Raw genomic sequence first — 16,556 nt, 5'->3', positions numbered from 1 at the left:
TTGTTTTCATACAACTAATTTCTGTATTAAAACTGATTTCAATCAATCATATTTCAATGGCTGACTCTGGGACAGGATATTGAGTTTGAGTTGATTACTAGTTGATACAAGATTATGATAACTGGACAAAAATTGATTTGAAAAATGAAAAGATGAAGGAGATCATCAGTAATTATTGTTGTGATAGGGTTTATATTCTTTACATATCTTTTGTATCACCTGCATCTTGCTACTTTAACTGTGACGCTATGTCAATGTCTGCGTCTGATAATGTCAAACAAAACGACATGAAACGTAAATCACTCATTTTAGCTCAAAGACACACCTTTTAAATTATCTTTGACGATGATGCAGCACATCGATGTCATGTTGTGAAGTATTGAAATTACTGGTACCATTGGACAAACCGGCGATTTAGCGTTCCTCAATTCAGCAAAAAATAGTTTTGGGTCTGAAAACGTACACTAATATAATATCGCATTCGGTGCGATTCAAGCGATACCGATTGAATTGTCCCTGGGCGATATATTTGTCCTGTAGAAAATGAATGAACTCGGGTGGAAGTCAATCGGATCGATACTCGACCAATCGTCAGAAAGACATGCCGATATCGTACAGTAGATTATGCTATCGCGCTATGGGTTCCCCCTATGCTTTGGCCGTCCCCACGCACCGCAGCTAGCTAGCTAACGTTAGGTGTTTTCTAACTAGTGTTTGGAAACTCATCACGGACATTTAGGGGAAGTGACCAGGACATGTGCCATGAAGACGTATATTTCTTGCAAAACAGGACAAAGTTAATTTCTTGTTGATTCAAAAGTGGGTGGTATATCGCTGTGATCAACTGCTCAACTTGACATTAGCCGCAGCAGACGTGTGAGTACGAGTACGAGCCAACATGGGCATTGTTGTGCGAGTGTGAAGCGATCACTGTAAAGTAAATTTAGAATCTAATTTTTTTCGAACTGGTAATGAGTTCGTCTTCCTAAAGTAACATTGCAATTCTGTAGATATCATCATGTCCCCGATCAAAAGGCCTGGGAAACCCATCAGGCCCTCGTCAGCCTCAGCAAGACTAGAATCCAGGCCACCACCAAGCGTTTTCGAAGATGGGCGACCTGCCACAGCAGCACCGGGATTGTACGGACGTGGCCGCGGAGCTGGCCGGGGAGGCGGAGGAGCAGGACGTGGGGGTCAAAGCGCGACGAATGTGGCAGCAGCAAACAAGAAATGGATGACAAATCGTATGGCTGACCTTGACGAAAATGTTAAAGCTGAGCAACCGGCAAGAAGGATGACTTTGGGTGCTGTGGATGGACTGACTGACAAGGATAAAGAACAAGCTGCAAGAGTTCGTCATTATGCAACATCTGCCCCTCCTGGAGGTTCAAAAATTAAGGTAAATTTACATTTGTCTAACCACCGTTAGGTCTAGACTATCATAACGTCGTGGTAACACAACTGACTTTGCAGTAAGGTGTAACATCACGTCACACACAGTAAGTCTAGAATCTACTATAACACTACAATGTAAACAGTAACACCAGTAAACACAGACAGGCTGTCACGATGTTATATGGTGATCATGAAAATCAACTTAGCAAAATGCATGATGGCTGATGCTTCTTATGATCTTTTTAGTTTTCCTAAAGTTAAATTCTAATTTCTAGATCTAACCGTTAGACACTATATGGACCTACCAGTGCAGTAATGTGGGCTGTGAAACTCATGGAGAATGATTTTGTTTGTGGTCAATCTCTTAGACCTCTAAGATAATTTTGTGTATAGTCTGTCAGTCAGCTATAACCTACATGTATTATGTAACCCCAAGGCGCTCCGCTGTTTACTGTGGGGGCGCTCAGACTCAGAGTTGAATGCATAGCTGTAGCCTATATATATCTAGATCTAGGCCGAGGGTTTCTACTGATTTTATGCTGAGAGAGAGAAAAAAAAAAATAAATTCAGGCAGGTCTTAACCCATTGAGGATGGGCTGATTTTGCTGCAACACGTACATGTATTTCCCATCTAGACACTTGACCGAGTATACTTTTGACCCGTTCTCATTAGTTTTTGCCACAATATTTGCATTTTTGTACCCTAGAATTCAGTCAAATGCCTTCTTACAATACAAAATATGACTTTTGATACATTGCAGACTGTCATTAATATTGCACTTAAAGGGAATGTAAACCCAAAGAACAATGTGGATTGAGTGAAAGCAGCAACATCAGTAGAACACACCAGTGAAAGTTAGAGAAAATCGGACAATTGATGCAAAAGTTATGAATTTTTTAACATTTTGGTGTTGGAACAGCTGGATGAGGAGACTACTAGAGGTTATGACGTATGAGTGGACAACAATACAAAGAAAATATAAAGAAAATTCAACAAAACTTCACTTTTCTAGCATTATGAAAGAGCACTTGACTAACCGCTTTCAGAAAGCAATGGGGATAATTACTACCCTTAACATATGTCAGTATCAAGTTGATGGAATTTGTCATTTTCATGAAAAATGAATTTTTGTGGAATTATGTAACCAACCTAACACTACGCATTCAGACTGCGGATGTTGTCAGCATTTAGTATCTCTTACGGAGGCTATTTTGACATAGAATTAAGTCTTGGAAATGAATCATTTTTAATTTGAATGTGTGCAGATGTAGGTCAATTCTTAATAACTTGTGACAGGGAAAAATTTCGTTCTTCTAATAGTCCTTTATTATCTGGACACATTGATAAATTTTCTTGATATGGTCAGGTCTATACAATGTAAACTGCCATGAAATCTCTTCACTCTGATTGTGTGAAATTAGCATTTTGGAACCTATGCACATAGGCTACCCAATCATTTGACTGAAAGATCAGTCTGTATCTGGATGTCGTGGATATGTTCTGCGGAGACTGCGTCTGGCTTCATGGATCCCCTCTCCAGAGGAGAGCAATAACGTCGAAAAAATAAAAGACTCCTCTGGACAGACGGACCTTTCTGTCTCCCCAATCATCACCTGTACATACAGTAACTGCAGTAAAGCATCAGAGACATAACCCAAGAGTGCTCCATTGTGAATTGCAAAGCTAAAACAAGATGAATGAAGGAAAAGTTTTTTTTTTTTTTTTTTTTGAGACCATGGGAACAGTTTGGATATGTGCAAGTTTAATGTCAAGTATAAATTAGATGATTAATCATTTAGACCCATGGGCAGTATAAATGTCCAATCCATTACTGGTGAAATAGAAACGTTCTAAGACACTTTAATCCGTTGACTGGTCATTGCAATTATCACAAATGGAATAATTGTATTCATGTGATCCTAGCACCAAAATGTACAATAATCCAAACCCAACACTGAATGGCTTGAAATGGGTACTGCCAACTTGACACCATGTCAGTATGATATCGTATCAATGGCGTTCTGCACTTTTGATGAAGAAATGCAAGGACAGGTCTGTTGCCTGTTCTACTGACAGGAAGCTATAATAACTCTAGATCTAGAAATTTGGAATAAATTTGCACAAAATGATTCTTCCAGAAAAACATAACGACTTTAAAATGAGAACTGTTTATCTAGATCTCAATCTGTCCATCTACAGTATCTTCAGTTGAAATTATACTTTATGTTATATTTGGGGGACTGATTTTGGCAATTAAATGTGGTTCTCTTTTTCTTGTTTGGTAGATACCTGATTTTCTCACAAACAGGTATTGATTTACAGAACTAGGTAAAAGTTTATTCAAGAGGAAGTTTGCTTGTCACTACATGTACAAGCACATTATTAAAAGTGAGATACTCATCGCAAAATGTTAGATCTGATAAAGTGGACTATTTTGTAATTCCAGTGGGGTAACATCCCATAATGTTCTGCTATTGGACAATATTTATTTATTTATTTATTTTTGGTGCTTATAGATACAAATGGCAAATGATACATGAACACAAGACAATTTTCAGTGCATCAAAATAGAATTACTGGTACTGTGCAGTATTGCTGTTTTTGAAAGGAGCGCATACCATAAAATGAGTATGGGCATGTGGTTCTGGAGGTACAAAAACTGAGCAGTGTGTGAGGTTGCTTGATAGTGACGGAATGGAATGGGGAATGGGGCAATGATGGTAACCATGTGCACTACATGTACACCCATGCATTTCCTTGGGGAAAACTTTTTTGTTGTTGTAGGACTGGCAAATGGGAGAGGTAGCATTGATTTGGGTACACATTGCACACATATGAGATGTAACACATACACATGTACCCATACACATTTGCAAACCCAAGATTTCAAAACAAATCGACATAGAATAGAAAAAAAGAATAACAATAATAATAACATAACAAAACTAGAGAAGCACTCTGAGAGCGCAGACCTCCGCCAAGCATGCAGATCATTTCCACCACTGATCTTGGTCTTCCATAGAGATATCAGTGATTTCCACCTAGATACTTTGTACGTACTTAGGCACTATGCTGATTGTATTTATAGTGTGCTGAAAGTCGCCCGATTTTCCAATAGAGAAGCCTTTGTTACGTCATAAACCCTCAGCTGCACGGCGCGCCTCGCCCTAGCAGAAACTAGAGCACGCACTTTAGTGCACGCATGCAAACCTCAAATATGCGCAGCCTGAACTCCCAAGTTCATTGACCCTACCTGCCAAAATATCAAAAATCCTTCATAAATTCCCCCAAATTCTCGGATCATACCAAAAGTTAATCGTTTGGTACTTGTGTCATTCTCAACCTTTCCTGCAAGTTTCATCCCAATCTGTTAACTACTTTTTGAGTTATTTTGCACATGGACAAACTAACTAACTAACTAAAGCCCCCGTCACACTAGAGCGTATCTAGCCAACGAATGCCCAGCGGATCCGAAAATTTGGAGATACGCTCACATCCGTTGCTCATCGTTTGTGACCCGCTTGGCGTTCGCTGTATCCGCTAGCTGTTCGCAGAGATTCGCAGAGATCCGCCTGAGACAAATTTTGATTTTGGACATGTCCAAAATCTTGAGCGGATGACGAACGGAATGACAATAAGCTTTGTGGTCGCTTAGCGCCCGCTGATCGAAAGTTGTGGTCGCTCTGCGTTCGCTTCTCATTCGTTCACCGTTCATCCAAATTCGCACAGCAAATCTGGACAGCACAGGTAGCATTTATCAGTTGGTCATCAGAATTGGAGGACGCTCAGAGATTTCAGATGCAATATCTTCTAGCTGTTCATCAACATGAGTATGACCTAAACCAGCTGGCAATCGCCAAATATATCCAAGACAAGAGAAAACGGAGGAGAGGAAAACATCGAAGAACGATGTGGACCAGGGCCTGGATCCGAAGACGAGGGCAGTTCGGGTTGTATAATCAGCTTCTCATCGAACTTCCGGGATATTAAAGTCCCGGCGTTTGCCTCTGGCTTTTTTTTTTTTTTTCGCTGAAGGTCCAGGCTAGGAACAGTTGGAGGCACCAGACGTAATGGAGGATGTTGGACTCCCCACATCATCGTCAACGTGATCATCAGAAGGAACACAGGAATCTTGAGGACTGTCGAGGGTAATGACATCAGCAGCACTTGGTGGTGACTTCTCCTTCCTTCTTTTGGGGGCCATTCTCACAATCACAACGTTACTCAACACTGTCACTACTCAAAATGATTTGGGAAAATGTGCGTCGGTCGAGATCCGTCACGTGACTGCCGCAGTATCGCTCTGCATATGTTGGGCATTCGCTCCTCATTCGCTTTGTCTGCTCAGCATCCGCTGGACGGACTGTACGCATTCGCTTTCATTCGCTACTTAATCCGCTCGTAACACGGTTAGCATATGCTCATCATTCGTTAGGCGAACGTTCGAAAACGACGTTTTGCTTGCGGATTCGAGCGGATTCGAGCGTATCTGGACTTTGCCAAATTTTGCCCATCCGCTAGGCATTCGCTGATTTATACGCTGTAGTGTGACGGGGGCTTCACGAACGAACGAACACACAAACCAACGGCGGAGGTAACAAAAAACTGCAGTCCCATACATGCACCCTAAATCACCCTTGTACTGATGCATTCTGTATTCACCCCACCTTGCAATGAAATTATTTGTAACGATTTATAATAAGTAAATCATATGAGTATTCTCTGAGGTCATCATCAAAATCAAACTTGTGTTTAAGATGGCAGTCTCCTGCATTTGTTCCTTATTTGATTGAATAATCAATGAGTTTCCATTTATCGTGTATGACTATAAATTTACGTATTATTGGTATATAATGCATGATTGTGCTTGATATATGATATTGATTATTTCCTCAGTGTATGATCAATTGAAATTGTTTGTTACCTCATTTACTTTGTGAAAATGCACAAATCAAATCAAGTCAAATCAAAAGCACTACAAATTCAAAAATACCTACATTGTATGTACCATAGAATATTCAGGTTGAATCTATGTCTATAATCTTAAGTATTTTGACTAACCCGTAGTCTGATAATAAAGTTTGTTGCTGTATAACATACAAATTGTTAAAATCGCTATGCTCAAAATGCTATTTCTAGGGAGGTTACTATTTCCTTGACTTTATCTCTGGACTTGCAATAGGTTCCCTCAATATTTAGCATTTTAGTCCTGTCACTTGAATATTTCTGTTAAAAGTTCTTTCCCACATCAGTCATCATCTACTGGTATATGACATGGCATTCACTAATGTTTGCACATTGTTGATGGTATTTCATTGTACAGTAGTTTCTTGAAATATACCATTATTGCCCATTAGAGATAGTGTAAGATTACTTAACAGGTATTATACTGATATCTTTTCATGATGGTAGTTTTATCACCTCCATTCTCTCTCTCTCTCTCTCTCTTTTTGGTTTGGAATGGGAATGAAATCCAAACATATGGATTGAGTGAATGCAGCAATGTTAGTAGAACACATTGACCAGTGAAGATTTGAGGAAAATCGGACAATCCGTTCAAAAGTTATGAATTTTTGAAATTTTGTGACAAGACTGCTGGATCAGAAGACTACTACAGATCATGACATCACATAGCCACTATGATATAATAAGGAAAACATAAAGAAAATTCCCCAAAACATCATTTTATATGAAAGTACACATTCCCTGGCTGTGTTACTGACATGATGTCAAGGGTTATTATATTATTCCCCCTGCTTTCTGAAAGAGGTAAGTCTAGAGCTCTTTCATTATGCTAGAAAAGTGAAAATATGTTGAATTTTGTTTAAATATTTTCTTTCATAGTACACATGCGATGCCAGTCTTGTCACCAAATTTCAAAAATTCATAAGTTTGGAATGGATTGTCCGATTTTCCTCAAACTTTCACTGATGTATTCTACTAATTTGCTGCATTCACTCAATCAACATGTCATTTTGAGTTTCATTCCCATTAACTCTTCCATCTTGGCACCTTGTATACAGCATGTTTACTACATTTCACAATCTTTTCTGGGTGAATGTGAATGAAATACTTCTATGTTTAGCTTTAGGTCTCTAGATAGTCAAGGCGCTAATTCCTGTAAGAGGCTTAATTAAGGAGTTCGTTCAACCCACCCAGCAGAAAAGGTTTGACCAGACAAGGTGGTAGATGGGACCTCTATGAACATCCCCAGGTAGTATGTGGTTCCAAATTGTGGTGTCAGTAGAATTTTACTGGCCACTTTTCATCATGATTTGTTGGAACAAACGTAAAAGAGTCTGCGCACGCCAAGACTATTACACGCACCACTAGCACTGCTACAGGCGCCAGTGCCAGTGCTGCGTGCAGTAGTCTTAGCGCGCATATACTTTTTCTTCGATAAACAAGGGTTTTGCCTGCAAACTAACTTTTCACGCCAAGCCGGGTTTGGTGTAGTGTAGTTTCTAGCCGTTTTTATTTCGTCTTTATTTCAAGAGTTCAAGCAAGCCGAATGAGAGCGCATACCTGGTGATTGTGACGACCGAATCGCAATCACTGGGTGTGTGCTCTCACTCCACTTAGCGCAATATATACAGCGGGCTTCTGCATAATACATAAGCTGCAACTCAGAGAAATAAAGACGAAAAAACGACTAGAAATTAAGACTAGGGTCGGTAAACGCTTGTCGCTATTTGGGGCACTGAAAACGACAAACTCACACAGTTTTTGCATTTATTTCATGAAGAATTCATCAAAACTGCATAAAACTATATATGTACATGTTGCTAGAGATGTCACCCGTTCAGTGGGATTCATTGTAAGTTATGATATTGTGCATGGTTACCATGGTAACCGGATGCCTAAAGGTGACTGGTAACCCCCAAAATGCCTCCTGCTGCTGCAAACATTGTTTTTTTTTATCATATAGATGCAATAAAAAAACACAATTTTTTATTGATTTTCAATAAAAAAGTTTTCCCTGTTGCCATGGCAACCAGTATTATCCAATCAGAATTTAGTTGTCAATAACTCAAAAACTAAAGCCCATAATTTCATAAAGCTCAATAAGCATGTCCTTCCTTCTGCATAAAGTGTACGACATCAGGTATATGTTAAGAATATTTTGAAGCATTATCAAGTTACAGCAAAATTTGTAAGCAAAGGCATAATAAACGACCATTGAAAGAAAGATATCATTCTCGAATAGTAAAATGCATGAAAAAGTTGCATCCGTCGTACTTTCAACACAAATTTGACTTCAAAGCATAGGCAAATGTATGTAGTTTTTAATAATGTATGGACACAAATTTCCCTTAAAAATAAGATGAATACAGAAAGCAAAGCCAATATTCTGTAGTAGCTCTTTCGAGTATTTACAGAGCGATGGTTATTCAAAACAATCCTGGAAAAGAGCTGAGGAAAGCAATTGATTGTTTATGTTCTTAAAGGAAGTTTATTCAAGAATACCGATAAATTCCTTTCTAAAGAAGGAATATACACGTGCGCTGGATTATCCATCAAAGAATTAAGCGTACTTTTGTGTTCGTTAGCTATTGTAAATATATATATAGAATAAAATGAAATATCATGATATGTAAATTTTATTCAAAAAGTGCAGTAATGAATATTAATGCTGAGGAGAGAATGAGGGAAAAATCTTGGGCGTCTTTTCCCTTTTTATCCAGACTAATTTTACAGTGTAGAGCTCATCTACAATGAGTGATGTGCACGAAAGGCAAAAGAAACAAACCTGTCTAAATTCCAGATATTTTTGGGAGTTACCAATCACCTGTAGGCATCCGGTTACCATGGTAACCATGCACAATATTATACCTTACAATGTATCCCATTGTATTGCTGACATCTCTAGCAACATGCACATATATAGTTTTAAGGCGTTTCGATGAATCCTTCGTAAAATAAATGCAAAACTGTGATAATTTTGTCATTTTCAGTGCCCCAATAGCGACAAACGTTACCGACCCTAGTCTTAATTTCTAGCTGTTTTTTATTTCGCCTTTATTTCTCTGCGTTACAGCTTGTGTGTTGTGCAGAAGCCCGCTGTATTGCGCTAAGCCGAGTGAGGGTGCATGCTCAATGATTGCCACAAAAAATGGTTCGGGCGTCACAATCGCTGGGTATGCACTCTCACTTGGCTTGCTTCAACTCGGAGAAATAAAGACGAAATAAAAACGTCTGCAAACTACACTACACCGACCCCAGCTTAGCGTGAAAAGTTAGTTTGCAGGCAAAAACCGATGTTTGTCGTGAAAAAAGTCTTTGTACGCTAAGACTATAACACGCACCACTGGCATTGGCGCCTGTAGCAGTGCTAGTGGTACGTGTAGTAGTCTTAATGTGCGCAGACGCTTCCTCGAAGAATATGGTCATGTCGCAACTAAAATGGCCTGTAAAATTTCATTGATACCACAATTTGATATCACATACTACCTAGGGGTGTTCCATAGGGTCCAACCGACCACCCCATGCAGTCAAACCTTTTCTGCGGGGTGGGTTGAACGAAGTCATTTTTTCTGGGTCGCTGCGCCTGGACTAAGAATGTTCGTTTAGAGTACATGTTTACAGCAGATCAAGTGAGTGGAAAGTAGTTGTCTCATGGTTCATAGGTTAACAAATTATGTTTAAAAAGAGATTTCTGCTTGATATACCATGCAGTAAGTGATATTTATGTCGGCATTTGTATCCCTTCTTTCATTTGCTTTTTGCATTTTAATACAGTATCTTATAGCCAATCATAGTTAAAAATAAGTGATTTTTTTACCACCACTGGCCACCAGGAACAACAGACAAACAGCAAATGCTGTGTCACGTGCACCATATCATCGAAGAAGAGCTCTACAGATAGTTTGAATGAGAAGAGATATCAAGAGGATGAGGAGGGGGAGGGCCTTGGGGCGGGGCTTGTAATTTTTGGCAAATGAATGCACTTTATGCTTGTCCCTCATACACTGAATCTGCAGTGCTTCTGCTTGCCTGGGATGACACCATCACCATATTGTGTATTCTTTGGTGAAAGGAGACATTATGATGCCCATGGGTCTGCAATTTCTGTGGGTTCTCTTTTTGTAGGGGGCATTGTGATACAGAAACCCCCAGTTTCTGTGCTCCACATGACTGCTCATTGAACCTCTGATCTCCCACGATCTTTTGTAAATGTTTCTTCAACAAAAAAATTCCTCTGCACTGTGGATTATTCACCATCCCCACTGAAGCATCAACACTGTTTATCCCACCAGGAGAGGGGCATTTTTTGTTAATCTCGGCCATAGCTACCATGTATCGGCAAATGTTCAAATATTGACTCGTAAATGTCTGGTAATGTTGAAAGTCTGCTGCTATGACAGTCCATGGATCCCTTTGGGTGTCATGGGCCAATGAGTCCAGCTAAGGCTGTGTATCAGACAGAAGTTGACCAGGATAGTTATATGTACTCTGACGGAGATGCATCTCTGGTGAGTTTTTACTTATCAATTTAAAATCTCGCTAATGGTATGGAACATTGGACTGATATATATTAGGGCACAGGTCTTTTAATACAGTGCCACAACTGAGTAAACTCATAAATCAGGTTCTGGTAATTGTGAAGAGTTACCCTACTACGAAATTGCCCTTCCCTTGATATTTGTGAGAAGAGGGTGTCATATTACTTCAGTCGGGTCATGGGAGAACTGACCTTCTCCAATAGAATTTTGAACAGAACCCAGTGAGGTGCACTTGCGATATGCCTACAGTACATAACTGTGTGGTGGCAAGTTAGGTCTTGTATCACAGTGTTAAGCAAACTTTGTTGTAAGAATGTGCGCTGTTTTGTGCAATACTTATCTCTCGGGACGTCAAGTCACTCATCAAGTTGAAACATGGAAACCATGTGGTTTGAAGTGGTGAGATCTTTGTCTTTGATTCGTATGTGTGAATTCCAGAAAATTTGTCTTGAAATGCTATCTATAGCATTTCTCTCTGAGGCTGTTTGTGAGCACAATCCGTTGTTTGATTCAAATATGCACATGTGCCAAGTAGCATGTTTATATGTTACTATGGAGGTTGCTAAGGGAAGATGGCTCTGTTGTGCCACAATTTGACTGTATATCATAGATTGGTTGAATTAATATGTCCCAACTGCTGGTGATGAACCACAAATTGTAAGTCTAGGAACTTGAATCTGTAAGAAACTTTCTTTCCCCTTCCCCTCTCCAACTCCAGTATGATTTGTTGTTTACTGAAATGCACAGATGTCTAATGTGACTTTTTGTTTGTATTCTTACTTTAACAGATAGAGGAAAAGATCAACCTTGAGGATCTGCATAGCATGAAAAAGTTCTTTGAGGTAAGACCCAAGGTTCTTTTCTACTTTCATGTGACCTATGTTCCCAAACATTTGCATTTTAGTGTCATGTACCGAGAAAGATGTAAAGCCATTACAAGGTTGCACTGTAGCCAACATGAATGCTCTCATTAGGGCTACAATGTAGTTGAAGGAAGGACAGCAATGAATAGTGGGATTTTTTTTTTCCGCCAAGAAACAGATTTTCAAATTTTCAAGATAGGCCTATAGTGGCGTTGAACCTTGTTAAAGCCATGTTGTTTTATCTTTACATTGTAAAATTTCAGTGAAAGAGGTGCAAGCAGATAACTGGAGAAATCCAAAGATTTGTGAAATGCCACATTTTGCAGTGTTACAATAGTATGCTAAAATTGCCAATCACTTCTGACAAACTCCAGGCAGTACAGATATTTCCACATTTACTCTGGAGTATCTGATTTTATAACAAGAAAGGGAAAGTGTCAGTATGATCAGAAAACTAGACCTACTGTGATGTCACTCCATATTTGATTAAAAATATTCTTGTATTCATGTGAGAATACTGAAAATACATGAATAAGATTGCTTTGTGAGTGAGGAGTTTAATGCATTTTTCTTTCTCTAAAGGATGCTGACGTGGATAATAATGGAACTTTGTCGTTAGAAGAATTCAAAACGGTGCTCAGAGAATCATTAAGTCTTCGAGGAAAGGTGGGTATCAGCACAATACAATTGTAGGTAAAAATAGTAGAATTAATGTTGACAGTTTTACAAAATGAAGACCTACAGATCTCTCTTGGAATTCAGTAATGTTTGATATGATTTGGTATATAAATTATCCAAACTTATGTGGCAGATAGCCCTTTTCAGCCATACTTGCTGTTTTTCAGAGGGGCCCAATCCAAGTGTTAAAAGCAAGTACAATACATTTCAACATCCTTTTACAGTTGATGGCAATGAAACAGAAAAAACCCTAATAACAAATAGAGGAAGTAAGGATGGCATATCACTAGATAAACCAAAAAAGAAGAGCTACTACTGTAAAACATGATATATTCGCGGCATGAATTTTTCACGAATTGGAGCCGACGGCCTCTTTTGTGGCGTGAAATTTTCGCGAACTGCCACTGTCATTCAGTGCACATAGTGTAGACATGAACTTTCGCGTGCATTTTAATTTCGCGTATCTTGGCGCTCGCGAAATTCACGAAATTAAAATGCACGCGAACATTCCTCGTTTTACAGTATGTATGAATTGATAGAACAGGAAATCAGAGAAAAAGAAAGAATCACACATCAAAAAGTCACATATTGAACTATTTTAATGAGTGAATCACAAATTGGTTTACAATTAGGAAAAAATTAAGAAACAGAATTGTATCAATATTTGAGGGGATGAATGTTCTAATTTTACAGATTTTTCTTGCTCTATCATATTCACACAGTAATTTTTTTTTCAAGTAAGTTTAGAATTAGACACGATATGTGTGCAGTGTATCAATAGCACAGTGAAAAGGAAAGAGAATAAAAGAGTGAAGGCTGAGACAGAATTACTATTATAGCCGTGTGCACTTAAAACATCATTTATTGCATGCATTATGTATGCTTACTCAGTGTGGTACAATTGGCGGGACCTGTGTGTGGGCTGCAGCCTGCGGGCAGTTGATCAGCAAGCATTACATTTCATATTGGTAGCATCAATCTCGTTGGCAAGGCAACTGACAAAGACTGGTGGTTCCTTCAAACGGCCTGTTTTATTGACATGCATCGCACGTGTGGCATGCATTATTGATCCCGCATTCTAAAGCTGTCTGTAGGGTGATGTAGCAGGAAGTGCCTGTGATTACGTGCACATGCAGCAGGTGGTTTCCTATGTAGCCCTCGTCAAAATGAATGCAAGTGTCAAACTTGACCATGATCTCCTGCTGTCATCCTGGTCGATATTGACTGATGATATCTCCTCACTACAGTGAATAACAGTGAATGATGCTCTCAAGTATAAATGACAGGCAGTTTTAATACTAGCTATAATGGTACTTTAATTACTATGCTGTCAAAGAGACATCTGACTGAATTTTCAGGGTTTTTTTTTTTTTTTTGTCATAGAGGGAAATTCAAATGTCTGAATGAGAGTTTGATATAACAGAATTTTAATGTAGCCACTCTTGCTTTATGACAGTAACTTTGCCATAGCTTGAATTGCTAAGAATATTCTACTGCATGCATTTTGCTATAAAACAAAAGGCAAATTAATCTCCATGTACATGTATTTCCATATTCAGTTTCACCCATGACCTATGTAGTACATTTTAGAAATATAGACTGCTATACTCAGAGGGAAAAAGAGTAAAAGAAAATAAAAAGTTTACCTGTTGAGCAACATTTCAGCCTGATCATGTACAATAACATGAAGCAGTAATTGCAAGTCTCTTTGTAAGGCTGAGTACAGTTCAGTCAGTGACTTTGAGTCGAATCAGACAAGCAGAGTGATGGATGTTTCAATAAAATTCACTGTAGAATAAAGGAAGTCCCTTGAAGTCCTCATTTGGAAATGTGGCAACTGATCTTTGTTAGATTTATATCCAAAATGAAAAATAATAACAATGAAAAGATCATGTTCTTCCAATTAAATTATGGCACACAGATTCTAACTTAGCTATGATGACTTTTAAGTGGAGGGTGGATGCGCACTTGCTAAATTATCAACCTAAGCTTTTTTTTTTTTTTTTTTGGGGGGGGGTTAAATTAGTTTGATGTATACAGGCCAGTGGGAATATGAGAGGCAACATCATTGCTTATGTGCTTGTGACATATGCCAGTGTTAAATGTGATATTGATTAAGACATATAAATTCGGTCACTTACTATTCTTTTGTCTAAATTGTAGTGAACTTGTATAATCATGTTATTTCAGTCTATTCATTTAATCCTAAGATTGGGGGGCATTTCATAATGGACAGTGCAACAATAGGAATACAAGGAAGTTAAACTGGGTAGATAGAATGACTATTTTGTTGCAATGTCATCATTTAAAAAATCAATCTTCTATAAATCATAAAATGTGGATTTCAAAATCATTCTCTGAAAAAAGCATCACTTGCACACATCATAAACATGTTGCATACAATGTGTTGTCTTTCTTCAAAATTATCGTGAAAAAAACAACAACAAAATATCAGAACTATGCCATGCATTCTGGATAGAGTTGTTCCTTTCAACATATTTTCACTTTATAGCCATGCAATACAGAATGTAACAATGGGGCGAGGATGTTGTGTATCAAGCAAATGCTTAAAAAAAGTTTTTTCCTCTCAGCATGTTCTGCCCCATATATTTGGCAACTTGAATTCTTCTGCAACTCATTCATGTTTCTCTCTCTCTCTCTCTCTCTCTGTCTTTCCTTCTCTCTGTCATCTTGATATTACTGTAGATCTGTATAGGGTACTTATGATTGAAAGCAATGTAATGTACACACACAAAGGCCAGTAGTATTCTTGACATTTGAATCTTTGTTTTTCAGTTGTTGTTTTTTTCTGGTTGATCATGCAATATTCCTCTTGTGTTTTTTCCCCTCATTGATTAAAAGAAAAATGAAAACAATCCTCATTTCTCCTTTGCATAATTTCCAACTTTACAACTACCTCTTTCAGGACGATGAGGAAATCACGAATCTGTTTATGAAGATTGACTTCAATTCAGAGGGATCAATAGATTGGGTGAGTTGCGAGCGTACAAGTACACATACTTGTACACATTGGCCATGGGGGTATATGAACAGGTGAATCAGCCCATTACAGACAAGAATCATATTGTGTAAAATTGATTAAAGAAGAATGTGCTCCAACAAGGAACCTGCATAGCATTGCTCAAATGCAGTGAATAAAAGGGGCATTATGTCAGTTAATGAATCAAGTGGAGGAATAAGCCAAATTAACACAATATTTCCAAAAGTTATTTGAAGGCATCTTTGTTGATGTCATGTGTGATGACCAACTGTCAAACCATCATGATTTTAAGTTTGCAACACAATTCCTTCCCATTCACTTTTGATCTCTTGCCTTGATTTTGGTAAAGTAATCTACAATCATTTTTTTTTTTTTTTTAAGATGACAAACAACAATTTATCCTTCAAGCCCATAGAAACTTAGTAGAGCAAATGACGTATATTGGACAAGATGGGCAATTCCATGAGATTGGTGTCATGGGGTGAAAAAATAAATTGTAACATTGAAACTTACCACCTATTTTATTTTGTTCAGTATACGTCAGGGCATGTGGAACAGCCATTTTTTACAATAAAATACCTCCAGAATGGCAGATATTACACTTTAAAGTCAAATTACATTTTCATTGAGAATTACATTAAAAATGTACTTGAATGTTTGAGTTGACTCCATAGAATATAAAAGAATGGTATGTAATTGATATGTTGATTTTTATGATGTATTGGGTATCAGTTACTAGTTGTCAGTGAGGAAAAAATGATCTGTATTCCCATGAATTGGTAGAATGCATACTGCCAAACTGCTAAAACTAATGTAACGTGAGTAACGAAAATACTGAAATAGTTTCATATCTTAATATTCCCTTGGATTTAAAATGTGCCAATGGAAATTCTCTTCATACTGCCTCTACCTAATATGAAAAATGGTGAAAGAGTTGTGTACATGCAGTTGTATTATAATGAGAGAGGTTCAAAAATTGTAACGTGAGTAACAATGTAACGTGAGTAACAAGTGTGTAACGTGAGTAACGACAAAAAAATCACGATATACAAATATATTTCTACACAAATGACAACAAATATTTTTTGTGTGACTTGAGTAAGCTGAGGGAGCAT

At 38.1% G+C, this 16,556-nt stretch overlaps 1 protein-coding gene across 1 annotated transcript in view; it reads left to right on the top strand.

Moving 5' to 3' along the window:
* Positions 1-1,018: 1,018 nt before the first annotated feature.
* Positions 1,019-16,556, top strand: part of LOC140235039 (cilia- and flagella-associated protein 337-like) — a 151,086-nt gene continuing 135,548 nt past the window's right edge. Inside the window, exons 1-4 of the mRNA XM_072315076.1 lie at positions 1,019-1,399; positions 11,688-11,741; positions 12,345-12,428; positions 15,367-15,432. Of these exons, the coding sequence (XP_072171177.1) occupies positions 1,019-1,399; positions 11,688-11,741; positions 12,345-12,428; positions 15,367-15,432 (585 nt within the window). The remainder of the gene's footprint in view (positions 1,400-11,687; positions 11,742-12,344; positions 12,429-15,366; positions 15,433-16,556) is intronic.

This window comes from Diadema setosum, chromosome 11 (assembly GCF_964275005.1).
Source record: "Diadema setosum chromosome 11, eeDiaSeto1, whole genome shotgun sequence".
NCBI lineage: Eukaryota > Metazoa > Echinodermata > Echinoidea > Diadematoida > Diadematidae > Diadema > Diadema setosum.
Note: the sequence above shows the minus strand (reverse complement) of the source record. Positions and strands in the feature narration are given on the sequence as shown.